Raw genomic sequence first — 27981 nt, 5'->3', positions numbered from 1 at the left:
GCTGCATCACCTCGCATAGCCCAGGTCAAATTGTAATAAAAAGGCAGTGATGCTTACACCGCAACTCAGATATATTAACTTCAAATTGGCCCAGAGCCAGACAAAAGTAACCCTCCTATCGAGAGGTGAAGTCCTCGAGAAGATGCAAAACAACTTCCATCTTGCGGGCATCCAGGGCAGATTTCCCCGGAGATAGAAAGGGACTACAAATTCCCAAATTTTCCAATACGGTAAGATCCGGCGAGCAGAAAAGCAAATCCAAAGCGCGGGGGGACGTGCTCACGGTCACGAGAACCGACGAATGCAAATCACGGTTCCACGAAGGACATGAGGGAGGTGGTATTGGGCATCCTCGGTGATCTCATACTTGAGTCTACCTAGTACGAGATAAGAAATGGCATGGTTCGATTCCCTAGCACTGAACGACTAGCGCAGTAAGGCAGAATCCAGCTCGAATGACATGACTCAGTCACCTCGAACATGCCACTCCGGGCTAAACCCTAAGCAGCTGGTAAGGCCGAATAAGGCAAGAACCAGGCGGAAAGACGGAAATCCCCAGCCGCCGCTGCAACTGCGTCTGCGCCTGAAGGATGACCAGCATCGTACGGTGTGGTGCGTTGTGATATTTGCTTTCTCAGCTGTTTCCCCTGACCAGGCCGCAACCGCAATGCGCACTGGCAGGATTTGCGCCTTCCAGGAGTCAGTTCAGCTCTCCATCCTAGACCTTGGTGAACTCCCTCCGAATCTCGGATAGAGCGCAATTAGATGTCAGAAACACAAGACTATGAGGAGTGAGCGTTCTCCCCGGCTCCGTCGATGTTCAGTGGGGAGATTGTTAGGACGATCGTCTGATCCACTTTGACGGCCCGCGGGGATTTCTCGGCCGGCCGAACCCAGCACTCCACCGTGGAAATAAGCTCTGAACTCGGCCGGATGTCGCCGGGTGACTGATGCGATGCCCGAGGGCGCGACCTGCTGTGAGCTAAGTACCTTAGGGCACCCTAGGGAGGGGAGGTGGCACCGTAGGGCCCAGACATATAGGGCGCGGCCACGCGCAAAATATGAAGCGCACAAAACTTTTGCACGCCTCTTACTTGAAACACCACCGGGTGCATGATGATGATATCAGAGACCCTAACGAGTCATTTCGTAGGGCTGGTGTCCTCCTGTGGGATGTTGCTCTTCTTTTGATTTAATTTATTTTTTATTTTTTTTATTTTTTACCCCCTTCTTCTTTACTATGGGGCGCGACGGCGGGTTAATGTGCTGCTTCTTGTACCTACAAGAAGGGATGGAGGTATGTATGGTCATTGCGCCGTGAAGCTCGCGCTCGGCTTGGCTCGACGTGGCTGGGACATGGGTATACACATGATAAGAATGAAAAAATACATAGACACTAATCAGAATGTGTGGACAGGAACCAAATTCCACGCTGTACTTCCCTCGACTGCGAATGCAGGATTTCCGAAATGAACAAGAAAACAAAACAACGCCGGGCAATGCGGGGGGTCACGACTTCTAAGCGGCCGGGCTTTGGCCGTTCATCATGGGGAATAACATCACGTCCGACACGCGGCCGAGGATATTGCCCATTTCAATCGGCATGGAGACTCCGCTGGCGACCAGGTTCGCGGGCATCTCGGGGCCTGAGTCCATAGATGGCGGGGAAGGCAAGACCAATGGCGAGAATGTCTGGCTAGGAGTGTGCGTCGGGCCAGTCTTGCGCGCGCGGAAGGCGTCGCGAATCTCACGCAACGCACGAAGGGACGAGGATAGGTGCTTGGCGGAATCCGTGCGATTATTATGATCTTCGTCGCCGTCGGCATAGACGTGGTCTGCCAGGACATTCTCGAGTCGGTCGATAAGATCCCAAGTCTGGGTACTGTCGTCGTTCGCGACAAGTAGGAAAGCCGAGGCGATCGTGCGTTGCAGACTGATCCATGAGCGGGAACAATGCGAGTTAATTTCGTGCAGCTCCACAAAGGCGTCGATCGTGTCCATCAAGCTGGAAATGCAGTCTTTCCGAATCATCGCGCGGCGCTGATCATCTATGTACGCGTTGGGATCCAGAGAATCACGACAGAGCACCGAAAGGAGGTAGCATGAGTGCAGACGCAACTCGGTTCTTTCGATGTGCTCTGAGAGGGATCGACATTGCTCGCGATATCGCAAATGGGGAGTCGCCTCGTCGAGCATGCGCTGGAGGCGCTGCTTCCACTCGCCGATCTCATGTAACTGTGGTTGTGAGGAATTAAGATACATGCGCGATCGCAGGATCTCCAATGCCAGCGACACCACTCGGCAGAGGGTCTCGAAGTAAGTGCGGTGCCCGGGCATTGACTTCCGGTCAAATGGGATCTCGGGCTGGCTGACCATCGTGATGGATGGCCGGTCGTAGGCCAGGGAGAAATGACTGTTTTGGAAGGCCATCATCCACCTGTCTGGCGTTAGCAACAACGTGCAGAACGAAAACCACTGCCAATGCTTACCACACACGTCGCCGGACCGCTTGCTCCTCGAGTGAAAAGCCCCTCGACTCGACATGAAGACCAAGAACAAGACACATGCGTTCCGTCATACCTAGCCCGGACATTAATGGATGGTCAGGATGGTCGAATGCGGGTGCTGCACAACTCACCAAGCAGAGTGTAGGATGCACCAGCGTTCATGTTATACGACAAGACGTTGCTGATGATGAGCAGAATTTGAATGACCTTAACCGTCGGGTGCGAGACATAATTCAACATTCGAAGGCAATGGTATGCACAGGAAACTGAACCGACTGTCAGGGGGATATTTTCGTCAACATCTTCGACGCTGTGGAGGACATACCATAAACCCAAGAGGTCAGCTCGCGATCTCGCTCCGTCATATCCGATAATTGGCACCCCGAGGCCAGAACCGCAAACAACAAACTCAAGAATGTCAGACTGGCCCCAAACGGTTCGACCTTCTCATTGGCATCTGGTCTATATTTCCCTCCCGCCTGTCGTCGACGCTCCAGTAACCGATTCGTCTTGCGTTCCAACTCATCTAAATCTGGCAGCACCGGATACAAAATTGCTCCGATATCTCTGTAAAACCCCAGAAATCTATCTCATGGTCAGCCATTTGCAGTCTTTTCTCGACCCAAGCTTGAGCATACCGATGGCATTGCCCGTCTTCCGGAAGCACCTCGCACACCCGCGCAATATTAAAGGTCATCGGATCCGATGACCACAAATCTACAAAAGGGTACATCGACGCCTCATTCCCCAATGCGAGTTCCTCCAGCAGATCTTCCTGCGGCAACGCCCGCGCCATGTCCTCGGAATTCTTCGAATTATCCAAGATATCCATCATCGCCGCCCGGGCTCCGAGATGGACCGCCCCGGTCCTCGTCGCATTCACCCCATACACACCTTCCGACCGAGCCGAATCCTTTCGTTCCGGCTCGGACGACGGCGCTACCCGCTTGCGAGACGAATGCGTCTGGAACAAGTCACGCAGGCTCCCGATGATCTCCTGCATCGCCTCCATCTTAGTATTGATCTCATCCCACTCGGACTGCGAGATGTCAACGACCTGGGGTAGATCGGGGTCGTCGCTGGTCTGGGACGGATGATCGGCGTAGTGATTATCGGCATACTGGTGCCGCGGATAGGTGGGCGGGAAGGCGGGCGAGACGAAGGAGCTGGAGGATTGTAGCGACGTGGAGGCGGGGGTGAGGGAGGACGGAATGGCGGGTCGCGAGGGTTGCGGACGGCCGTAGGAGCAGTTGAAGTTACGCTTCACGCAATTGGAGCACGGGACATTGCGATCGCAGCGGACTTTGCTGGCGCGGCACGGTAGACAGGTCTTGCACTCGCGTGGGCGGCGCCGGATGGGATACGACGACATTTTCCACAGTCTCCCGAGCAGTGCGGAGGGTAGGCTGGCTCATCGAAGGAGCGAGGGGTCGCATAGACAGTGAGGGAATGAGATTCAAGAGACAGGCGTTAGTGGTCGAGCCGCGGGCCGTTGCGAGCGTAGGCCCGTGAGTCCGTCAGCTACCCCCGGATTGTCTGGTGCGCGTGGAGAAGCGATCGAGAGATCTTGGAGAGTGCCGCCAGGGGGAAAGGACTGGCGGGGGTGTGGCTGCGGTGGCTGCAAGGAATGTGGCCTGAGGAAAGACAGGTCGAAGGTCGAGCAGCTGCAGTGGATGATTTCATAAGGTGGCCGGTCCTTGGTTCGCCGCGCCCGAAGCGGCGTGTGGCAGGCGTGGGCCCTGGATTCCCGAGCATCAGGCGATGCTCCACTAAAAAATTATTATGAAAAATATTATAGACTGTAAGAATATGCATTGCTAGAAAGTGCGGATATCATGCCCATCCTGCCTATCCTAAGCGACTCCATGTCCTAACATTGTGCTAATACGTGCGGGTATGTAGTAGGGACGGGTGGTATGGAGAAGTATACCAGCACAACACCCTAAACATCGCCGATCACACGCCAAAAATTATATAAGAATAGACTTATGTGTTAGCCTTCTTCTCGGCGACCTGCGGCACCACCCACCACGCGTGCCATTTGCCTTTGCTGCCTATCTCGGGGATCGTCACCTGAAGGTTCAACGGCTGTTCCTCCGACGGCAATGGGTTCTCAGCAAGCGCTTTCTTGACCGTCTGGATCGAGATACTAGCCCCAATGCATGCTTTCATTGCGTCCTTGATATCCCGCTTCCAATCTTCTTCAATGGCGATGGGTGGTGCCGCCTTTTGGGAATTGGCATCCTCGAGGAACGCCCCGTGCGACAACAACGCCTCCCAGGCTTTGCGAGCCTCGGTGATCGCCTTGGAGGCGCGGTCCAAAATGGTCGCGTCGGAGTCTCCTTCCAGGGCCGCTTCGCGTTCGAATTCTTCAAAGGGTGGTAGTTCCGGCAACGTGATCGGGATAAATGGTTTCATGCGGAGCTCGTAGCGCAGCTTGTTGGTCGAGTATGCCTCGGCACCGGCAGCACTGGGGAGCACCCGCTGCCGTTTGAGCAATACATAGAGAGCGTGGAGGGCGATTGCAAATGCATCGATCGCGACCAGCTCGGTCGTCATCCGCTCGAGGGTGCGGAAGCATCGGTGAAAGGCCGCGGACTTCTTCAGATCGTTCGGTCCACTGCTGTTGGCAACAAGATCCTGTTTCCGGGCAGCCACGGTGAAGGTGCGGATACGGTCCAGGTGGCCGAGGTGGGTGGAACAGATATGGGCTAGATACCAATACATCCCCGGCAGTTCCTCGGGTGCATAGATGGAGAGTTCAAAGCCCATCTGAATGATGCGCCGGATCTGGTCCAGCTTTTTGCTGTAGGCCCAGCTGCTAAGTGGGAAGGAGAAGGTCGGCTCGCCTCCCTTCATCTGCAACGGGCGCTCTTTGCTTAGATTTTGCAGCTCAAGATCGAGCTCTTCGGCCTGTTCAGCAATTAGCGTCTTTTTCTTCAATCGTAGTGCTGGAAAAGGTTGTTCGTACCTCCATCTGAAGATTATCCCAATCCACAACAGTATGACACACGGTCCGACGAATTCGACACCGGTTGAGACACGCGCATCTTACGGTGTCAATGAATGGCTGCAGAAATTATTTAGCATCATGCCATCATGTCATCAACCCCGGCTAGGTGACGTACCTGCGCAAATCGTTGCACAAAGGCCTCCATCTTGAGAGCGATTTGGAACCGAGGGTCGGACGGCACTTCCACATCGAAGGTGTTCGCCTGAAGTAACACACTGGAGGGCAGCACCAGCTCCGCCAGATCGTCATACAGAAACTGCTTGACAGAGACCGCGCCCAGGATGGTCATGTCACTCAAAACCAGGGCCTGGAGGAGACAACGAATGTAGACGGAAGGCTGGGGTTTCCGTGATAGAAGAGTCCAAACGGCAGTCTAGAACCATGGTCAGTAAGCACAGAAGACGCAGAGAGGATAGCAGCCATAGATACCCTGAAGTTGCCCGGTCCCCTGTAGTCCAAGATCCCTTGCATATCGATCGCATCTTGGCAGAGCCGTTTGATATGAGCAAGAGCATCCTCGGGGCTGATTTGAACAATTGGTCGCGGGGGGACGGTGCTGGCAAGTCTCCGCTGGATTTTGAGGCTAAATGCTTCCGGCACTGGTTGGCCGACAGAAAGAGAATCTGTGAGTTTAGCTAACGAAGTCAAGCAAGACTCGAACGAATCCGTTGACCTGGTGTCAATAACTTCAAGATCTTGGTCCAGAGCAGACAGGAAATCGCGTCGGAACAGTATCCTGCACTCGAGAGCATCTCGGATGTTGTCGTCCATGGTTTTCTCGGCACGTACCCATTCCAACGCCTGGTCCAGCAGGCGGTAGAATGGAGACGGGTCGAACCTGGATAGCAGGTTGCGATTGTACAATTGGGTCACAAAATCTTCTTCCTGCAGGAAACAATTTTTAGCAGCGTCCCAATGTTCGCCCTAGGCCAACTCCCACTGCTTGTCACCTACCTCGAAGTAATACTCGGTAGCAATTCGGGCATGTACAAAGTCGCAGCACCTGACCAGCGCCAAACAGTATGCTCGCAGAACAAGGCTGATCAGGGGCGACTCGCTCGGGACGCGGTCGAACCGGGCATCCTCCATGGTCTTGGGGACTGGCCACAACAATTTATCCAGATAGATCGACGTAAACAGCGTTTGTGAGAGAGGATGTCCCTTATGCCATGCCATCTGCAACATTATGAGTTTGTCGTTCTTTTTCCCTGTTAAAACCGCACACTCACCTCGTGGCAGAGTAGCTGGTCCATCAAGCCCACCACCTGCACCGGTGACAACGCTTGTCGCACGTCGTAATCGTCCTCGAGCGCTTGCGCATGGTTTTCACCGGGAGAAATGTAACCGCTGTCCATTTTGGAGTCCATGATCTGCCGCAGGGTCGATTCCTTGTTAGCACAGGTTTCTTCCGTATGTTCCACACATTAATGTGTCGATGACGCACCTCCAATGCGCCCACTGCCTCGAAGAGCGTGAAAAGCTCATCTTTCACGAGCTGGCCGGTCTTGAGCTCTATCACAGAAATTAGATAGTTAGTTCAAGGTCTGCAGTATGGGGGAGACAGCAGACTCACTCGACGCGGCTTCCGTGAATTCGGCGGTGATGTCGCGCGGCACAGCAGGCTGCGCAGCCCGCGGAGGGGGCACGCGCACCTCGTTATTCGGCAGCATCGTACAGAGACTCGCGGCTCTGCAATCGACTGCCGGCCGATATCATGGGACGTCGGGAATTCGAGCTGTGAACGCCCCGGGTTGAATGTTGGAAAGCTACGGATTGAGGGGCGGGCGGAGGGGGGGAGGAGAGAGGGCGGAAAAAGGTGTTTCGGGCAGGTGTGGCAATCGCTCTGACGCGCAGCGGTGCACCAGCTCCAGCCACGGCGTGAGCAAAAGCGGGTTCTACAAACGAGCTCAGGTTCAACGGCGGAATACGGAAAGGACGAGTGCGATTTCTAGGCTCGGTCTAGCCAGACACGCCTGTATTGCTACACATGTACAAAGTTCAATGCCTCCCCAGGGTCGGCTGCTCCTCCGCGGTCTTGTCCGTTCATGTTCCCCCGGGTCCATCGCTCCTCCAACATGACGTTCTCACGATCTTGCCATCGCGTTCGGTGCGATGCAATCCGTTTATTTCTCGGCGGCCTGGGCAAGAGCCTCGTTGTTGGCCTGGGCGAGGGAGCGGGCCTCACCCTGCTTGCCGTCCTGTATTCGCGATGTCCGGTCAGCCCCGTCCGCTCAAGCTTCCTATCTGCTATAATTTTCAACTAACCTGCCACTTGGCGAAACGAAGGTCCATCTGGCCGCGGCGCTCGGAGGCCAGGCGGGGGCCTTCCTTGAGAGACCGGCGCACGGTGCGGGCGGCAATGGCCAGGTAGCGGTTGTAACTGGGATCCCGGTAAGCGATTGCTAGGAATTCGTGGTCGTGGAGACGTACGTGAGGCCAGCGGCTTTCCAGGCGGCAGTCATTTTGAAGGTGGTTGGGGAGGTAGGTGGTTTGATTCGAAGGGGGTGAAAACGGCTCGGGTGAGTTTGGAAGCGTTCGACTTCGGAGGATCGGGATGTTGATCACGTGATAGAGACAATAGTAGAATCACGTGCATAGAGCTCTGTGTAGTCGGATGAGTCATCAACGCTATGTTAGATCACGTGGTACGGGAACCCGTAAACCTTCGGACATCCGGGGATCCAAATCCGGACCTTAGGACTACATTCGATAGCAGTACACAACATTGACTTCAGTAGCTGTCTTTTGTAACTTGGAATAGGCTATTTGGTTCCCTATCACGAGCAAACCCTCGCTCAAGGCGGTGGATATGCTGTTTAGCCTTTAATTGTCAATCAAACCCTCGAGGAGTACTTGGGTAAACAAATGTCCGAGCGCCGTCATTCCGCCAAAAGTGGACGAAGAGACTCTCAATTATAAGTAAATGTAGCCAAAGGATATTTATACTCGACTGGGTTCTTGAATTTTGCATTTAGAACGGCCAACCTTCCCCCCATCTGGGTTTGAGGAGGATGATTGCCGGACATGGCTGGCATGCTTTCCTTTTGAGCGATCTCGCTAAACAACGAGGATTCCAATGGGCGCCTGCGCTTATACTAAGCTGTCATCTTGTACCAGAAGCATATCTCATTCTTTCGCTCTGCTTTTGTAGCTATTATTAGAGCACGTGCTCAAGTCCGACATGTATAGAATGTCTTGGCGGCGTTTGACGGCCAACACAGAATCTAAACACCAGTGACTGGCCACAAACTATATGCATTTGATTGAATGCTCTTTTTATAAATTATCTCACTTCCTATGAGCTGCATCGCCAATCGCTATCATCAGGCGCACTATTGCTAGAACGTTGGGTCGTTGGGCGGTAAACCGGCCATTTACGGCATATCACCGTAGCATGCAACAGTGAGTCCGCAGGGGCACGTGTACCGCAAACGCGGATACACGCAACAACAGGCTGAGGCGGCGTTTGTTCTGGCGGCCATTTCGAGCCAGTCAATTATGTACTCGTCCAGCATTGTTGACCAATGAGATACCTCAGATAGGCATGTAAACCTGCGCCTTGGGCAAGAGGAGAATATTAACTCGAATTCTTGATCGCCGTACAATCGCTATGCGCTCAATGATTTCTTTGCAACTTTTTCAAGACCCATTACTGGTTCGCGTAATTTGGCATGTGATTTATTGCCGGTACCTAGCATTTAAACAGCCGCCCCTCCCTCCCCTCTTCCCCTCCTCAACCTCTTCCCCTCCTCAACCTCTTCCCTGTCATCCCTTCTCCTCTTGTACGTCTTTCCCCTTGATCTGAGTCTTCAAGCATCTGGTCAACTTGTCTGATGATTCAATTATCCAGTTCATGTTGTTCTTCCAGACTAACATTCTGTCCCAGATCCTTATCCTCTCAACCCCGTCTCGAGTTCATGAGCTCCGTCTCGTATTTCGAAGAGTGACAATTTCCAAGCTGCTAAGCACCATCCATCCATTTTCCTCGGGACTCTTTTGAAGGCTGGGCTCGCTATCCAACCCTGACTGGTAGGTACAGTTGAGCCATCTCGGCCTCGGTCATTGCTTCCACCAGCGCAGCTACTTGTTTCATACAGACGGCTCGCCCCAATCACCCATCAAGTTGTCCTCAATTATGACTTCGGCTAACAGTTCTTAGGACACCGGCGCCTGTTTGCCGGTGTCTTTATCACAGGTTTGTTCTCGTCTCCATCCCCCTTCCGCGGTATTCCTCACAACACCTCTTCTGCTCCCAACCGCTTTTACCATCTCCCTTCTTTCAAGATGGTTTTAAACAGCCCAGGTACGAGGGGAAAGACTTCCTCGGATGCACCCGCCTCCAACAGTCCGGCTAAACGACTGAAAGCCACCGCGAATGCTACGCCGTCCTCACCGGAACCAAACAACGTTGCTTCTGACACGACACCTGGTAACACTCCGAAGAATGCCCTCAAGGGTAGGCGCAAGTCTACCCCGCGCGGTAAACTTGTTCGCTGGGATAGTAAGTTTGGAACCCAATCCCTAGCTTCTGACTTTCTCCCGTGCGTTTTGGCAGCTGGTACTCGATTCAGTTATGTCTTTTCGCAATTACGTTTCCCTTCTTTGTTTCTTTCTACGGTCTTTGACTGATTTTGCAAGCAACTGGCAAGAACTCTCAGCTAACTGGACTAGATGACACAGATATTCTCCTCCTGCTGGCCATTCAGTACGTCTGTAACCAGCACGCCATCAAAATCCCGTTCGACCGCGTTGCTGAGATCATGACGGCCAGCTCCGCTCAGGCATTCACAGAGGGGTCCATCACCCAACACCTGGCAAAGCTCCGCGCCCGCAGGGTGAATGAAAGCAAGACAGTTCCTCCCCCGCTAAAGCGCGCCAGTGGCAAGGCCAAAAAGGCCACCCAAACCCAGGAATACGCGGACTCGGATTATGATGATTTCGCCGAGGATTCCAGTTCGGACACCGAGTCGTTGCAACGCTTTGGCACGAAACGCCGCTTCGACGAGCTCGACAATGGCCTTTTTGTCGGTTGCCCCGATGGTAACAAGCAAGGCATCACCCCTCGTTCATTCGCCGTGCCCCGTGTGAACACCGTTGTGGATCCCTGTCTTTCGGAGCCCAGTTTCTCACAGTCGGCCCTTGGAAAGTCCCCCATTCCCACCGGCAAGCAGGAGGTCGTTTTTTGCCAAGGTGCCCCGTTCTTGCAACTGCACCAGGACATGCAGCAATCTACTGGTGGAAGTTATCACGGTTCGTCTCAGGTTCCTGTTCGGTTCTCCTCCCTCCCTGAGGGGTATATGCCCCAATATCCCCCTCTTCAACCCACTCAACAATTCCAACCGGCATGTGCGGAATTCCAGAGCCCCCAGCAGCCCATTAACTGGGAGACCATTAGCCAAGTTCAGAGTGCATTTCCGTCTCAGGACTCGGTAAGGCAATTGTTTCCGTTTGGACTCCCAGTGTGTCTCTTTGATGTTCTTTTTACGGATACTGATATCAACCAGGTGAATATTCCCACGGCTCCACGCACGTTTGGCCAACAGCCTCAGAGTTCCGGACCCTCTGACGAAAGCCTGATGCAAGGTGTCACCGTCAACCCGGCTCTTCTGGATATGAACAATATCAACCCGGGATATGTTGGCGGTGAGATTGACGCTGCGCTAAATGATCCGGTTGATCTGAATGGTCTGTTTGCCACCGACGAAACCCACCAAGACGCCTCAATTTGGTTGAACTACAGCGATCAGGAGTTCCTCAACTGGCCTGAGGCGAACCAAAGTGGTCTGGCCAGTGACCTCGGGAATCCATAATGGTCTGTGACATCAACATCTCGTACAGTTCAAAGTTAAGTCGTCAAAAGTGCCTGCATATGAACGGAGTTGCTGACGAATAGACAGAATCAACATTCAGGACCTCATCTCCCTTTTATATGCGACGTCTTTAGAAGGTGAACGACAGACGAATCTAAAACGGGAGGTAGAAACGGGTTTCACACAAGACATCACGGATACACAGCATTTTCTCACTCATGGAATAACAGATGCACAGAGTTATCCAGTGAGTATGGCGTTCTGCATTTTAAGTTCGTTCCTCTGGTATGATTTGATGGAGAATTGAAACCCCCAAATAGGTGAGTGATTTTCCGGGGGTTTCTTTGAAGAGAAAATTAAAAACCAAAAAAATTGCATCTGACATGGCCTTTCGAGTTTTGATTTTTCATGGAAACGGTCCTCTTTTTATTCTCAACCACACAAAAACCAAAGACAGGAAACTTTTTCACTTTTTGACGTCTATTTTCAATTGCATTTCTTTCCAAAAGTGCTCTGGGTTTCATATCACTGACAGCCCTCCTAACCGCAGTCGGTTTACTCGTGCACATCCATGGCCCATTGCTACATGAGTGAAAAGTGAGTTTAAACCGAGGTACTCACGAGCAAGGCAAGTACGAGCACCCTCCCACCTTTGATCAGTTGTTAGCAGATGTCGAAGATAATCAATTATCCTTGTCAGATTTCACATCGGGTTCGACTGGAAAGCAAAGTTCCAATGAGACACCCACCATCACCAGTCATAAGTGGCTCTAAGCCTTGCTTCTAACTGCCAGTGCCCTGTGAAAATAAGCTTTAATGTTTAGGTAATCAAGTTTTGTACACAGTAGGCTGCTGGATGCACGCGATCTGTGATAGTGCTATCATCCTATGATTTACTGCAGTTTAAACATGTAGCTTAAAGGCAATATCACTCCAGCAGCGGTTCGCAGTACTTCACGGTGTAATGTTGGCTTGGCGAACATCACATACCGTCACCCTCCACAGATGCTCGTTATACTTTGACCTTCCGGCCAGTAGAATGCGATCCGAATTGCCGAATATATTTTGACCGTCACAGCAACGGTCGAACACCACTGGCAAGCCACACATCTAAATACATGGTGGTAGTACTCCATTGTACAATATTCTTAGCAATAAACCAATCATTCAACTTCTCCCAATATACCTGTTGCTAATACACTGTAGTAGTGGAGCCTTGAATAGCCGCCCAGCCGATTCCCTCGGGAGTGGCTCACGTGACCTTCTAGCTGTTTCTGCCGCCAAGCTCTGGGGATGGGGAAGAAACGCCTGGAAAATTTTCGAGACTTTGGCTTCATCTCCCCCAGCTTCCATCCCTCTTCCTTCCATCCTCCTCCCAACCCGCCATCCATCCCCACCGGGTTGCTCATCGCTCCTCTTGAATTGCTTCTCTGTTCCATTGTTTTTGTTTTCCAGCCATGCAGCGCGCTCTCTCTGCCCGGACTTCGGTCCTCTCCGCCGCTTCCAAGCGTGCCCCTTTCTACCGCTCCACCGGCTTGAACCTCCAGCAGCAGCGCTTTGCTCACAAGGTACGTGTCCTTCTTTTGATGCCAATTGCCCTCGGATCGGATATCCGATGACCGCCGACCCCCCTCCCCGACGATTCCGATCGCCCCCGTGTTCACCCTAGCTAATTCCCGACCAGGACCTCAAGTTCGGCGTTGAGGCTCGTGCCCAGCTCCTCAAGGGTGTTGACACCCTCGCCAAGGCCGTCACCTCGACTCTGGGCCCCAAGGGTCGCAACGTCCTGATCGAGTCCCCCTACGGCTCTCCCAAGATCACCAAGGGTAGGTCCCTTTCGTGCCTGGCGCAATTCGGAATCATCGTAGAACAATCAATTGCTAACTTGTGGTAGATGGTGTGACTGTCGCCAAGGCAGTCCAGCTGCAGGACAAGTTCGAGAACCTCGGTGCCCGTCTCCTCCAGGACGTTGCCTCCAAGACCAACGAGATTGCCGGTGACGGTACCACCACCGCTACCGTTCTGGCCCGTGCCATCTTCTCCGAGACCGTTAAGAACGTCGCCGCCGGCTGCAACCCCATGGATCTGCGCCGTGGTATCCAGGCCGCCGTTGAGGCTGCCGTCGAGTACCTCGTCCAGAACAAGCGTGCCATCACCACCGGTGAGGAGATTGCCCAGGTCGCTACCATCTCCGCCAACGGCGACACCCACGTCGGCAAGCTCATCTCTACCGCTATGGAGCGCGTCGGCAAGGAGGGTGTCATCACCGTCAAGGAGGGCAAGACACTGGAAGACGAGCTCGAGGTCACTGAGGGTATGCGCTTCGACCGTGGCTATACCTCCCCCTACTTCATCACCGACCCCAAGGCCCAGAAGGTCGAGTTCGAGAAGCCCCTGATCCTACTCTCGGAGAAGAAGATCTCCGCCGTCCAGGACATCATCCCCGCCCTGGAGGCCTCCACCACCCTCCGTCGCCCCCTGGTCATCATCGCTGAGGACATTGAGGGTGAGGCTCTCGCCGTCTGCATTCTGAACAAGCTCCGCGGCCAGCTCCAGGTCGCCGCCGTCAAGGCCCCTGGCTTCGGTGACAACCGCAAGAGCATCCTGGGTGACCTGGCTGTCCTGACCAACGGTACCGTTTTCACCGATGAGCTCGACATTAAGCTCGAGAAGCTCACCCCCGAGATGCTCGGTACCACCGGCTCTATCACCATCACCAAGGAGGACACCATTATCCTGAACGGTGAGGGCAGCAAGGACAGCATTGCCCAGCGCTGCGAGCAGATCCGTGGTGTCATGGCTGACCCCACCACCTCCGAGTACGAGAAGGAGAAGCTCCAGGAGCGTCTTGCCAAACTCTCTGGCGGTGTCGCCGTCATCAAGGTCGGTGGTGCTTCCGAGGTTGAGGTCGGTGAGAAGAAGGACCGTGTCGTTGACGCCCTGAACGCCACCCGCGCTGCCGTTGAGCAGGGTATCCTGCCCGGTGGTGGTACCGCCCTCCTGAAGGCCTCCGCCAACGCTCTGGAGAATGTCAAGCCCGCCAACTTCGACCAGCAGCTCGGTGTTAGCATCATCAAGAGTGCCATCACCCGCCCCGCCCGCACCATCGTCGAGAACGCCGGTCTGGAGGGCAGCGTCATCGTCGGCAAGCTGACCGACGAGTACGCCAAGGACTTCAACCGCGGCTTCGACAGCTCCAAGGGCGAGTACGTCGACATGATCGCCAGCGGTATCGTCGATCCCCTCAAGGTTGTCCGCACCGCCCTGGTTGATGCCTCCGGTGTTGCCTCCCTGCTCGGTACCACCGAGGTTGCCATCGTCGAGGCTCCCGAGGAGAAGGGCCCTGCTGCCCCCGCTGGCGGCATGGGTGGCATGGGTGGTATGGGCGGCATGGGCGGCGGCATGTTCTAAACGCCTCGCCTATGTGTTCCTGACAATTTCCGATCTCCCTCTCCCCCCTGATCTTTTGCATCGCCGTCACACCCTTCACGGCTCTGGAACTTTGTAATGTGTCTCCTTTTATCTTTTCCTATACCTGTATTTTTGTGTTGTTTCTTCCTCTCCACTCCTCCTGGAGCTCGAAAAAGGTTCCGGCGCAAACCCTGTATCATATTTTCCCATCTACACTTGGTTCGTCTAATGCATTTACTGAGATGCTTTCATGTTGCTCCTCAATCTCCGGCCACGATTGGACGAGGGGTAGTCTCCGATGCGATCGACGATGCGTATTGGCAGGCTGTAGATCGCGATCGACCCGCCCGGATCTGCATGTGTAGACTACATCTAATTTCTGACCACACCTACTAAGTAATGCTATGAACTATTAAGGTAATGATACCCATAACTTCCCAGTACCATCCTACTCCCTACATAATGGAATGATCCCCGCAGCCATCCATTCCGCTGGAATTCGGATGCGCCGGCCCATTGGTCACCCCGTCGGCAACTCAGGCTGGGTGAGGCATTGGGCCGCGTGCCGCAAGCCATGCGCGGTCTAGACTGACGTTGCTTTCCTCCGCCCCCTCGCCTTTCCCCCATTACTCCCGTGTCACCCTTTTTCTTCCTCCCGACTCTGCGCCGAGTGGAGACCTGCACACGACTGGCCCTCTCTATGTATCAGTCCGCGCTTCAGTGCATCAGCACCGGATCTTCGATCAGGAGGCTCCGTCCAAAGTAAGTTTGTCGGCCCACCCCCAGAATCTCGAGTCCACTCTTCGATCCTTCGATCCGTGGTACACTACGACTTCCTCGCCCCCCACCTCTGATCGCCTTCTGACAGTTCCAGCGAGGTTCTCGACGACACCGGCTGATCTGTTTTGCTCCGTCGTGTCTCATCAACAATGGCGGCCCTGGTTGATGCACCTCGGCCAGCCTTGGTCAGCGATGCTGACCTGTCGCAGGCCCGGGCAGCCCTACAGCACCAGCAAAGCCCAGAGGTGTCGGTCCCACGCGAATTTATCTCTCTCATCGTCGACGAACTCATCTACCGCCGCGAGTCTCACTCATCGGTCGCGGAAATCGAACATGAATGCTCTCATCTCCGCAATGAACTCCGCAAACACACCCACATCAATGAAGCGTTTCAGAAAGAGCTGCGATCCATCGGTGAAATCATTACCCAAGTCGCCCATGGAGACCTTTCGCAGAGAGCCCGAATGCACCCCCTCGAAATGTCCCCGGATATCGCCGCCTTCAAGCAAACCATCAACACCATGATGGATCAGCTCCAGGTATTCAGCCAAGAAGTCACAAAAGTCGCTCGCGAAGTCGGAACCGAAGGTGTCCTGGGAGGCCAGGCGAAAATTGAGGGGATTCAGGGGATTTGGCACGAGTTGACCGTGAACGTGAACGCCATGGCGAACAATTTGACCACGCAGGTCCGCGACATTACAACAGTGACTACTGCGGTTGCCAAGGGTGATTTAACTCGCAAAGTGCAAGCAGACTGTAAGGGTGAGATCCTGCTACTGAAGAATATCATCAACTCTATGGTCGACCAGCTACGCGAGTTCGCCTTCGAGGTGAGTCGTGTAGCTCGTGAAGTGGGCTCTGACGGAACACTGGGTGGACAGGCCGTGGTGCATGGGGTGGAAGGAACATGGAAGAACTTGACCGATAACGTGAATCGTATGGCTTCGAACCTGACACAACAGGTGCGCGAAATTGCCAAAGTGACAACGGCGGTCGCCCGGGGCGATCTCACGATGAAGGTTACTGCCGACGTGAAAGGGGAGATTCTGGACCTCAAGCTCACCATCAACGCTATGGTCGATAGGCTTAACCAGTTCGCGTTTGAGGTGAGCCGCGTGGCACGAGAAGTAGGCACGGATGGAACGCTGGGTGGCCAGGCTCAGGTGGAGAACGTGGAGGGAAGGTGGCGCGACCTGACAGACAACGTCAATACCATGGCCCAAAATCTTACCAACCAGGTCCGAGAAATCTCGAACGTGACCCAAGCAATCGCCCGGGGAGACTTGAGCAGAAAGATCGAGGTCCATGCTCAAGGCGAAATTTTGACTTTGAAGGAGACCATCAATCGCATGGTAGATGGCCTCAGCCAATTTGCAAAAGAGCTGAAAGTTGTGGCGCGAGACGTGGGAGTCAGGGGCAAGCTTGGTGGACAGGCTGACATGGAAGGCTCTCATGGAATGTGGAGATCCATTGGCGAAGATGTGAACACCATGGCGGACAACCTTACTTCGCAGGTGCGAGCTTTCGGAGAGATTACGGAGGCAGCGATGAGCGGCGACTTCACCAAGCTGATCACTGTCTCGGCATCGGGCGAGATGGATGACCTGAAGCAAAAGATCAACAAGATGATTAATAGCTTACGAGATAGCATCCAACGCAACACAGCAGCCCGTGAAGCCGCCGAGCTGGCTAACCGAAGCAAATCGGAGTTCCTGGCAAATATGAGGTACGACCTAAGACGAGTGCACGAAGTGTTGGAAACTAACAATGCCCCAGCCATGAAATCCGAACACCAATGAACGGAATCATCGGTCTCTCTAGCTTGGCACTCGATACTGAAGATCTGCAAGCACCTGTTCGAGAGACCCTCAACATGGTGCACAACCTCGCCATCAGTCTGCTGACCATCATTGATGACATCTTGGACATATCCAAGATCGAGGCCAACCATATGAGTATTGAGAAAATGCCGTTCAGCCTGGGATCTACTGTCTTCGGAGTTTTGAAAGCACTATCAGTGGAAACCAACGAAAAGGCGCTGAGTCTAGCTTATGCTGTTGATGGGAATGTGCCTGACTACCTGATTGGCGATGCTTATCGACTCCGTCAAGTCATGCTGAACCTGGTTGGCAATGCAATCAAATTCACCGATCATGGAGAAATCAAGGTGTGCATCAAGCGGGTCGAAGCACAAGGCTTGGCCCCTGACGAGGCCATGTTCGAGTTCTCGGTGGCTGATCCAGGCATTGGAATTGACGAGAGCAAGCTTGGTCTCATTTTCGACAAATTCCAGCAAGCAGACGGGTCCATGACAAGACGGTTTGGCGGGACCGGCTTGGGACTTGCAATCTCGAAGCGTCTAGTTTCGCTCATGGGTGGCGACATCTGGGTGACTTCTCAGGTTGGCCATGGAAGCAAGTTCTCGTTCACATGCCGCGTGAAGATCGCAGAGCAACCAATCGGATTTGCGGAGCAACTGCTTCCGTATAAGAACCGCCGCGTCCTACTCGTCGATAATGGAAATGTGGCAGAGTCGACTGTTCCTCTGATACTCGAGCTGGGCCTCCAGCCAGTAATCGTGAATGATGCACAGCTCGAGCTGGGGGAGAAGGAAGCAGAATGGAATTGCGCTCTCGAAGCTATCGTTGTCACAACGGTTGAAACTGCAAGCAGACTACGAGCTCGTCCGAATCTCGCGTCAATACCACTGGCAATAATGGCACCAACCATCTCCCTCTCGCTCAAATCAGCCGGCGAGCTTGGAATTACTTCCTACATCACAACACCCTGCCGAGCAATCGAACTCTGGAACGGGATTTTGCCAGCGCTGGGCAACCGCGCAAACCGCATATCTTCCGGCTTCACACGATCCCTCGCAATTCTTCTGGCAGAAGATAACGATGTCAATCAAAAGGTTGCCGTCCGAATGTTGGAAAAATGCAACCATAACGTGACCGTGGTGGAAAACGGACTGCGGGCTGTGAAGGAAGTGAAGTGCCATCGATACGACGTCATCCTCATGGATATCCAGATGCCAGTAATGGGCGGCTTCGAGGCGACGACTAAGATCCGTCAGTACGAGAAGGTTAACTCGCTGCCACGGACGCCGATCATAGCACTCACCGCCCATGCAATGATGGGCGATCGGGATAAATGCATCTCGGCAGGTATGGATGATTACCTCTCCAAACCGCTCAACGAGAATATCATGATGCAAACCATTCTAAAATGCGCGGCGATGAATATTACCTCGTTGAAGTTGCCCAAGACTCCCCCATGAGCCCAGCTGCGCTGGCAAGCGAGTGATTAGGGCCCGGCATGGGGAAAAAAGTTATGGCTTTCTAACGTAGGTCACTGGAGAGGGAACTTTTATCATCGTTTCCCGGTTAATGTATCTATCTCATGATTCAATTCTCTTCGGTGCTGGTGGTGTTCCTGGATGTACCTTAGATAGGCTTGGATGGTTGTGAACGAATCCAACAAAGTACGGATCGCGTTTCGGGCTTCTGTTTCTGTCTCCATCGAGTGCGTCTTTCATTTCGCATACGAATTCATCATGAAAGCACTTACGCGAATAATTTGTTATCACTTGTTTCACCTCGATCTGCGACGCGCCCACGGTCGCCACTGTTCATGCAATGCATCCAGCGACGGGCCGCCGCGACGTGGGGCTGTACTGCAGATGCAGATATGGACGCAAGGGCTGATTCTCGAACATCAGGCATGCATGCATATGAAATGCATATGAAATTCACTGATTTTCATAATTTATGAAGAGCAGATCTGTAAAACAGAGCACAATACTACACTCAAGGGAAATCATGTTGAACCGAAGTGTACAGATGGGCAGGGATATTAGCCTCTCCCGATTCTATTATGAACTGTACTAGTATAAAAAGGAATGTCTAATTACATCGCTTGGCAAGGATATGCTCATGAACCTTACCACCAATCAAAACCGAGAAAGCCACCAGTATTGAAGTACCAGCCCACATAACAGCAGGCGTATACTTCTCGTGGTCAAGGTGGATAATAGCCCCACCGAGCGGGGCACCCGTCAACGAAGAGAAAGAGGTGACGGTGCATAGAACACCAATGCGAACGCCCTTTGTGTTCTCGTCTTTTGCAAGAGATGAAGAAACAGCAAGGAAAAGTGTTTGGAGAGTGCCGACGACAAGACCAAATGCCGTGCACAGTGCGTAGAGACCGTCGTGTGTGAGAACTCGGGACCAGCAGTAGAAGATTACGGCTGCGAGCGCGAGTCCGCCCATGAAGATTTCCTTCACGATACCGAAGCGATCGGCGAGGAGGGACGCGATTACGCGGGCTGGGATGCCGGCTGCGTTCATAATTATGACCAGATTGAAAGTTTGGTCGGAGTTAAAGTGGAGAAAGTCCTTTGCGTACTGGGAGATCTGGGGGTTTTGTTAGGAGCTGGAGGTCTTTGAATAACAGGAGGGAGTACTCACGTAGTAAAAGCCGAAGTAAATAGGCCAGAATGCAAGAAAAGCGGAGATAGCGAAGAGAATGTAGTGCAAGTCTTTCAGAGAGCGGAATGGGAATGCCTTGACTTTCTTCTGGGAGTTTTGGATCGGTCGAAGGAAGGCGAATGCGATGGTCAAGAATGTCGCCACGATGAACCCAGCGACGCGAATTGACCAAGAGAGGCCCAGAAGAGGAATGAGTTCACGCAGGAGGGCTGGGAAGACGGTGCCACCAGAGGCACCACCGCATGTCGCCAGTGCGATAGCGAAGGAACCGTGCCGCTCGAAGTACGAGGAGAGAACAGCGATGGTAGGAGCGAAGATGAGACCGGCACCGATGCCCACACAGAGACCGTGCGATATGAAGATTTGCCAGAATGTGACTGCGAAGCTCGCCGTGAAGAGTCCCACGAGCTGGAAGATCATGCCGGTGACGAAAATGGCGCGGAAGTGGCCTGCATCAGCCAGGTGGCCAGCGAGCACGCCGAGGAAGTTGACGAGGCATACTTGGATCGAGCCAATCCAGGATATTTGTGTAGCGGGGACATCAGGTAGCTGCGTCGTATATACTGCTTGGTAGGTGCCGAATGAATTGAAGTATCCTTGGGTGGAGAAGACGACGAGGAAGGCTAGTAGAGCGTGGATCCACGAGGCGGAGCTATCTTTGGGCGGTCCTGGGGCTATGCGGTCGAGTTTGGGGTTCGATTCATTGTTATCGCTGAGTTCATTCAAGTCTGTGTTGATGGAAACATCGTATTTCTCCTGTTCCTTTGAAACGAAAATGGCTGTTAGAATCCAACCGTGGGATTGTTTGCTCCAAGTCTGCAGTGTTGGGAGTACATACTGTGTGGCCCGCCATGATATCAACATGTGAAGCGCACTCGTCTTTTCCAGAATAGTTTAGGGTCCGATATCACGCAATATCTGGCAGGTCTTACGGCACAATATATACGCCATCACAGCGATTGCAATAATACGTCAGTTGGGAAGGAGATCTCTGTGGCATGGGATCACCCCCAGGCTTGCCGGTATGCGAGGCACTGAGACCCGGTGCGCAAACCCACTGATGACGCGTATTTGCCTTGCGGGCGGAAGAAGAAAGCACAGAAAGCTTATGTTAGGAGAGCGAATAGAGGGATGCAGATACTGTTTGTCTAATTTTAGCTCTGCATATAGTGCAAAATAGACTTGAACAGTGCGTCGAAACACCAACACCAAGGAGTTTCAAGACAGAAGGAACGAGCTATAGATTTACTGGCTCTCACTCCCATCTTTTGAAGTTCTTATCGGCCACGATCCCTCCCTGGCGTTTCAGAACGTATTCTTCTTTCGGATAGTGGCATTCATGCAGCTCCACCGCTAGCGAAGATCCCCCTAGTTAGACCCTGCGGCTCCTGCGTCTCTTGGCACCACCGTCAATTATGGGGCTATGGTAAAACACCATTTTTGAGCTGCTATTCCACGTCAGCCTTCCACGACAGCTTCTCCTTTGCCACTTCCTTGAACGCTCCCGGCTTGGATGGTCCTTGTACTCCTTGGACACATCAGCCCAATACATAATATTACTGAACCCTACTGTCCAACCCGAGCCCCCCTTGTCTCGATTCAGGAGATTGTTGCACAGTTGCGCGTAATTCCGTGGTGCCGAGTTTGTGTCGCGTTTCAGTCTCGATCGTGGTCGGAATCGAATGTTTTGAGGGATCATCACGGAACAATACCCTAGCCCTTCAGCAGATCTTCACATAACGACCCAGGGCGATTTTTCTCTAAGGCCAGTCGAGTATCTAAGGACTATCGGCTTGCAAATAATCACTTGATGACGAATACAGGCCCACAGGACTACAAGATCCACAAGGGAAAGTAAGCATCAGATCATCGATCACAAATTTCAAACGGAAACCGTGCCAGAAGTTGCATATGACATATTAAATGCATTCGACGGCCCATCAATGATCAGCCGAGCGCCGGCAGAATGCATTAGGGGGACTGATCCGCCCGGCAAGCTCAACGAAGATGATCGACAATGCATGATCACGATCTAGATGATGATCAATGACAATCATGAAGAAGCAACGTGAATATCTGTGTCTCGACTATCATCATACTACCAGGAACAGACCTTTGCATCTTTAAACTGGAAAATTGAATATTTGAATCGATGCCTTGGGGTGAAAAGATGTCTCAATACCTTTCGCCACAAGTTATGACGATTTGAATTTGATTAGCAATCGCGACAAAAACCAAGGATCCCGGAATGACTCGCGTCGAATACCCTAGCAAAGTGATAAATACCCCCAGGGACTATTTATGATGATCCGCTAGTGGTGAAGGTCCCACATTCTATATGACGACACCCTTCCTAAAACTGACACTATCTGTCAACACGAGGATTTATCAGTTCCGTAATCCCCTTATCTGAGGGTCAATGGAGATACTCTCAACTGCGATTGTCTCAGGGCAAAACTACTTGCCCGAAAACGCTAGAACTAGGTGTGCTTCCAACAACAAATTAAAGCATAGGGCTAGGATTCTGTAATCCCAGTTCCATTGCACTGAATGTGGGATTCAACAAAGGTACAGGCATCTCAGGGTCAGATTCCAGTCGAGTGAGATCTATTTCTGGATGAACAAGTCACAAGTCATACACAACAGGCAAGGAGAAAATTGTCTCGCATCTGATCTCTTATTCATCTGGAAACTCTACCCTCCACCATCCACAAACCGGACAGATATTTATACAAAACGCATGGAACAGCTCATCGCAGATTTAGACCGCTTCGCCCCTCCGCGCTCTTTCTGCGAGAATAGAGAGTGCAGTTTCAGGCCCAGGCTGGGTCCTAGCCCGACGCATCTGCTGCTCTAATTCGACAATGGAAGCTTTGTTCTTCTGTCGTCGCTGCCAAAAATCCTCATCAAACTTTACTTTATGACGCTCATAGCCCATATACCGATTGAACCTTTCCCGCATACTCGAGTCCTCGGGTACTACCGGAGAGGGCATTTTGTGTTTGACAGACTCCCAATGAAGAAATGACCTGATAGGGTGCAGTAGGTATTCCCCGATCAGCCCAGCGCTTATTCTATGCGACTTGGTCACAACCTCGCGAAGGCTTTCACTGAATGCCATCAGAAGGGAGAGACCGATTATTGCGAAGGAGGCGGGTGCTAAAGAAAACGCCAGATTAGCATTCGTCAAACGAGGTCAAGGAAGAGCACTCGCGCCTTACCAGCTATTTCGAGCATGGTCGCCAAACTCAAATTCTCGTTCTGCCCACTCCATTCCCGGGCGTTGATACCGAAAAGAGATGTAAAGAACGAAAGAGGAAGGAATCTGAGCGTGTTAGTAATTATCGCTAAAAGATTTCAAGGGACTGGGCTCTTACATGACGGTGAAGATCGTGAACACCATGACCGATCTTGATTGGTTTTGCGTCACCTCGGCTTGCCACCGAGCCATCTTGGCCTCGTCCACATTCGCCTGCTTTTGCTTGAGATCAAGAAGAGTTTCCACCTGCGACCGATTAGCAGATTCCTTGGACCCAAGCTGGGAGGTACTTACAGCCTTCTGGGCAGTATGGCTATTTGACTTCATCTCTTCAACCTGTGTGCGGTATTCATCGATTCTCGACTGTGCAATATCCAGGAATACCTTGCCGTAGTTCTTCCGGTCGAAGTACTTTTTCATACTCTTGATGACAGAGTCCTGCTGTTCGAGGAGCTTTAGGATAGTAGTAAGCTCATCCTCAATATCCCGTAGCTCAAGAAGCACAGACAGGTCTTCTCGATTGCGTCGTGCGATTTGCTGGTCTCGCTGATCGCGTTGGTTGGCTGTCATCATCCTGCCTTCCGGGGTTCGGTTGTGGTCGGCTGGACGATTCGTAAATCCGCGATTTCGGAACCGTTTAAAAGACTTTGTGACTGACTCGGTCTGCGGAAATCAGTAAGTTGAATCTGGAGTTGAATTTAATGTCTCTTACCAGAATGCTGATCGATTCTTCAAATATGCGTAGCACTTGTAGATCATGGTGAAGGGTTTTATCCAGAAGCACAGTCGTTGCGTGAAGCATGATAAGAGCCGCAAGATCCCCGGCTGTCTCAAATCGACGTGCCAGATCTCCATTGAGCTCGTTGTAGATACTGCTGTGGAGATTCGACTGTTCGAACAATTTGCCTTCGGATGTGGTGGCTTCTTGATTAGGAAAAAAGTAATGACGGTTTTCTGGTCCAGAATCCACAACCAAAGTTGGTCAACCATCAGAACATTTCCATCCATGAACTCAGTGGGTTCAGTATCATCTGCATCGTCTTCCGGTGTCTCGAGGTATTCTCGTAATTGATCATCCAACCGGGCGGGCTTGCGCGTCCGCTTCCAGAGCATCTGGTCGTCATCTCGAGCGACCGTGGAACGGAGATTGGGGTAACCGAATTGATCCAGCGTGCGACGGAAATGAATAGGTGGCTCACATCCGAGATACTGCCATATGAGCTGGGCTTCTAGACTTGATCGGGCAATTCGGCCAGGCACTGGTCGGGAGCGGCCTTGACGGAGTCGGTCTTCGACGACCTTGCGACGTTGGATGAGGTTTCGATATGTATCCCAGTGGAGCTGCGAGTTGTTAGCAGTGTTAGCGAAATTGGTTCAATAGACGCACGTATGGAGTCTGCAGTAAAGGTGTTAGTGAGATTCGCACCAGGGATAACTTCCGCTCGACATACATATAAGGCTAGCTGGGGGTCATCCGAATCCTCGGAATCGGTATCGTGAGATACATCGATTTGCCTCGAATGTATGCATTGCGGCTTGACGAAACGTGCATGCGGCTCAAGATGACGTGCTCTGTTGAGGTTAAGGTACCAATTCTTATCATTGATAAATTTTCTCACGCTGTGGCCTTGTTAGAACTACACTCATTATATATTGGACGAGGATTTCGTACAATGTTGGCTCATCGCGGTCCTCACATGCCCGGCGAATGACCTGTGATACCCAACCCGTGTGTGTATAGGGGATGTGAATCCAAAGGAGCTTTTCTGTGTCAGGTTCCGGTCGATCGAAACGAGGAACGGAACGGGGGATATCTGGAGCCTCAGCATTCTGATTGATGCGGTCTCGAGTGGAGGGAGGAACTGGCAGAAGGCCTTGTCGCTGTGGGGATGTGGAACTTCTAACACCATTGTTACTATTCTGTCGTGTTATAAGCTTTTGAGGCTACCTACGATCCGGGCCGCGAGCTGCTTGCCTGCGAACTGCTATCAGATGCACTGCGCCTGTGCGATCTCGTGAAGGGTATCAGTCCCATTGCTTTCGAAATAGAGTTGCTTCGCGGTCGCTCCACTGGCGGTGGAGGGCTTTCGCTGGGAGAACTGCCTGTCTCAAAATACCCATCCATTTCGGCCTCAGTAATATGTATAGTAGGGGACATTGGCGATGGATCCATGAAACTCCTGCTATGCTTCATCGACGGTCGCGAGGGCCGGATTTCACCTTCTGAATCTCTAGAATTATCTGGAATCCTCTGGACGGAGTCATCCTCGGGCTCGTCTGGCCCTGGTATAATATGCGGGAAAGAATGACGGCTGTCAAAACTGCTGACGGACGAATCATCTAAGCCGCCTGGCTGAATGCGCGTGAGGCGCTCACGAAGGCAATCTGACGGTCCCCGAGCAAGGTAGTCCTCAAGAGTCACGCGTGTTGACCACAGCTTGAGCGGCGTCTCGTCGCTAACACCCAGTGCCGTATCCTCGAAGAAACCGTTGACTTGAACGATGACTTCTTGCTCCACGCGAAGGTAGGTATCCATCTCCACCGACAGCTTAACTGCCACGTTAACAGCCTCATTTAGCTCGCGCAAGAAGTCTGTTCGAGCCGAATCCTGTCCTTGGAATTTTGCTGTCCCAGCGTGGTCGGTTGCCATCGGGATCTCGCTTTCGTGCTCAATGCTCAGCAGGCCTGAACGGATAGACGTGATGGGTGCGTGGAACTCCATGTATTTGCCAGTCTCCGGATCCTGGACGTGTAAGGTCGAGTCTATCGTCTCGAGGAAAGACCAAACCTTCATGTCCGCGGACAGAGCCTTGAACTGGTTGGAAAGATGCCATAATCGACCTGAGCGGGGGCGGAACTGCTCTCGCAAAGATAGAGGAATATCGTGTTCCAGATGAAGGAGGCGACGGATACTCGGTGCATATTCCTCAGCAGACAGGTAGCTTGAGCCTTGGTGGGGGGTTGCAAAGAACGCGATGCCGTGGCAGCTGGTGAGAATGGCCTGACTCTGCTCGGTTCGTGAAGCTAGGGCCAAGCAAGCCTTGGCCACAAGGCCGCCAGTGCTGTGGCAGATAAAGAATATGGGTCGGCGAGAGATCTCATGCCTGCGTTCTTCTAGGAGAAGATTCAGTAGGCGCTGGCCAAGTGCTTCAATCTTGTCATGCTCCCGCAACTCGCCATGATTGTACAGCAGCACCCGTGCTCTGGGCATGAAGCTGAGAAATCCAGGTCCAAGCCATGGTGATCGTGTTCCTTGTGCGGTCCACGTCTTCTTGTGATGAGCCCCTATGGGCGGTACGGCGACGATGCTGAGACAGGTTAGTTAGCATAACCCTGAATTCGTACGCTAGGGTACAAGAGGATTCAAATGGTTGGTACCCCCGCGTGGGAGGGACGGGTCGAAAATCTGCCGGGCTCCACTTACTCCACATTCGTGTTGGGGGTTGCGAGAATGCGTTCGAAGCATGGCGAGCGCGTCGGAGCCGTCCTGGGCCGAGACATGGTTCATTTGGATCGCGTAGTTGACGCGACCGAGATATGACAACCTCGAAGTTTTCAGAAAAAGGCGTGCAGGATGGGGGCCGGTTTAAAGGGGGGCTTTTCAGCCTCAAAATACGATCATCTGCTCTCGCGCCCGGCATGCACCCCGGTTCACCCCGGTTCTCGCTCCAACAGGCTGCGCCTGCCGATCGTGAGTCAGTGCTCTTCACACAGGCAAGCAGGTCATGCACACCATATCTATTTTCGCTCCTCACGTTCTGGCCCCCAGGACCACTAAGCAGAATAGTTTGCCCCCGGAGGCCTAATCGAGGATAGGAAGAAGGTCACGATCATTGATCGCCACACTTACCGCCGAGTCGAAGAGGAGAAACGTTGGTGCAACACTACCAGTATATTTCAAGAGACAATGGAAAGACGCCTTGATAGAAGTTGGCCGAGTACAGTAATCGACCCTACTTTAGGAAATAGAGACGGAGCAGGTCATTCGCCCTTCGACGGGTGTTGCTCGGTGCTTTTAGTGCTCCATATCAGATCTCTTGCTTGTAATGCTACTAAATGATGAAAAACAGCGAAGAAATAGGATTCCAAAATACCTCGATTAAACTTAGGTCTGGGAAGACCAAAAGTCAAGGACCTACTGCGGAGTCACATAATATGTTTCTGCCCCAGGCAGAAAACCCAGTCAAACACACCAAATATGACTTCGGTCGCAAACAGGGAAAACGTCATGTTTCGTGGTCTCCACAGTTGCGAGGGAAGAATTCAGTGACTCCTGGAGTATCTGAGGAGGAATTTTCCGGATACTCGACAGCTTCAGACCCAGTGAAATAGGTTATTGGCCTGGTTCGATTCCACCACAGGACACGACGAGTGCGTTTGAGATCTTGCCCTAATCGGTCCGAAACAAGGCTCCGGGAGAGAGCCGGTTAGTCAATGTAAAATGGGACTTTGAGGAGCTCAATAGAAATAATAACCTTGGACATTACAGCGGCCGGATGCCCCAACTCGAGTATTCGAGTCCAGCAGCAACGAATCTAGTGCTTGATCTCATAAGGCTTTGAAACTAATACCCCGAGAAAGTAGCATATCTCTATAAATTTCTGGAAGAAATTATCTTACCCTCCATGGATCCTCTGACAAAAGGTTCTCCGGAGCAACGGCTCTCGCGAAATACTGATAACGAGGGGGCACCAAATCGCGGCCAACCTTC

General features: G+C 52.5%; 8 protein-coding genes across 8 annotated transcripts; 3 read left to right on the top strand and 5 right to left on the bottom strand.

Moving 5' to 3' along the window:
- Positions 1 to 1518: 1518 nt before the first annotated feature.
- N7532_003722 (uncharacterized protein) lies at positions 1519 to 3879 on the bottom strand (the record flags this gene model as incomplete). Its single annotated transcript, XM_056616216.1, has 5 exons — positions 1519 to 2437; positions 2490 to 2580; positions 2639 to 2773; positions 2833 to 3092; positions 3146 to 3879. The coding sequence occupies 5 exons, from the start codon at positions 3877 to 3879 to the stop codon at positions 1519 to 1521; spliced, it is 2139 nt and encodes a 712-aa protein (XP_056476573.1).
- Positions 3880 to 4493: 614 nt separating this feature from the next.
- On the bottom strand, positions 4494 to 7190 carry N7532_003721 (N-alpha-acetyltransferase 35, NatC auxiliary subunit; the record flags this gene model as incomplete). The annotated part of the gene is made up of 8 exons (XM_056616215.1): positions 4494 to 5420; positions 5479 to 5577; positions 5636 to 5893; positions 5950 to 6405; positions 6475 to 6696; positions 6750 to 6908; positions 6965 to 7032; positions 7094 to 7190. 8 exons carry the CDS (start codon positions 7188 to 7190, stop codon positions 4494 to 4496), a joined length of 2286 nt encoding a protein of 761 aa, XP_056476572.1.
- A 453-nt stretch (positions 7191 to 7643) lies between these two features.
- On the bottom strand, positions 7644 to 7982 carry N7532_003720 (ATP synthase subunit epsilon family protein; the record flags this gene model as incomplete). The annotated part of the gene is made up of 3 exons (XM_056616214.1): positions 7644 to 7718; positions 7786 to 7900; positions 7951 to 7982. The coding sequence occupies 3 exons, from the start codon at positions 7980 to 7982 to the stop codon at positions 7644 to 7646; spliced, it is 222 nt and encodes a 73-aa protein (XP_056476571.1).
- Positions 7983 to 9804: 1822 nt separating this feature from the next.
- Positions 9805 to 11330, top strand: N7532_003719 (uncharacterized protein; the record flags this gene model as incomplete). Its single annotated transcript, XM_056616213.1, has 2 exons — positions 9805 to 10021; positions 10159 to 11330. 2 exons carry the CDS (start codon positions 9805 to 9807, stop codon positions 11328 to 11330), a joined length of 1389 nt encoding a protein of 462 aa, XP_056476570.1.
- Positions 11331 to 12787: 1457 nt separating this feature from the next.
- hsp60 (chaperone ATPase HSP60) lies at positions 12788 to 14741 on the top strand (the record flags this gene model as incomplete). The annotated part of the gene is made up of 3 exons (XM_056616212.1): positions 12788 to 12898; positions 13015 to 13156; positions 13225 to 14741. The coding sequence occupies 3 exons, from the start codon at positions 12788 to 12790 to the stop codon at positions 14739 to 14741; spliced, it is 1770 nt and encodes a 589-aa protein (XP_056476569.1).
- Positions 14742 to 15670: 929 nt separating this feature from the next.
- N7532_003717 (CheY-like superfamily) lies at positions 15671 to 18801 on the top strand (the record flags this gene model as incomplete). Its single annotated transcript, XM_056616211.1, has 2 exons — positions 15671 to 17247; positions 17298 to 18801. The coding sequence occupies 2 exons, from the start codon at positions 15671 to 15673 to the stop codon at positions 18799 to 18801; spliced, it is 3081 nt and encodes a 1026-aa protein (XP_056476568.1).
- Positions 18802 to 19426: 625 nt separating this feature from the next.
- Positions 19427 to 20875, bottom strand: N7532_003716 (uncharacterized protein; the record flags this gene model as incomplete). The annotated part of the gene is made up of 2 exons (XM_056616210.1): positions 19427 to 19936; positions 19991 to 20875. 2 exons carry the CDS (start codon positions 20873 to 20875, stop codon positions 19427 to 19429), a joined length of 1395 nt encoding a protein of 464 aa, XP_056476567.1.
- A 1897-nt stretch (positions 20876 to 22772) lies between these two features.
- Positions 22773 to 26771, bottom strand: N7532_003715 (uncharacterized protein; the record flags this gene model as incomplete). Its single annotated transcript, XM_056616209.1, has 11 exons — positions 22773 to 23170; positions 23233 to 23336; positions 23389 to 23516; positions 23565 to 23933; positions 23983 to 24159; positions 24219 to 24611; positions 24658 to 24666; positions 24722 to 24890; positions 24943 to 25170; positions 25223 to 26578; positions 26695 to 26771. 11 exons carry the CDS (start codon positions 26769 to 26771, stop codon positions 22773 to 22775), a joined length of 3408 nt encoding a protein of 1135 aa, XP_056476566.1.
- Between the last annotated feature and the right edge of the window lie 1210 nt (positions 26772 to 27981).

The sequence above is a fragment of the Penicillium argentinense genome (genome assembly GCF_028826775.1).
Source record: "Penicillium argentinense strain IBT 30761 chromosome Unknown utg000004l_segment0_segment0, whole genome shotgun sequence".
Lineage (NCBI taxonomy): Eukaryota > Fungi > Ascomycota > Eurotiomycetes > Eurotiales > Aspergillaceae > Penicillium > Penicillium argentinense.
The sequence above is the reverse complement of the archived record's forward strand: the minus strand, read 5'-3'. Positions and strand labels throughout refer to the sequence as shown.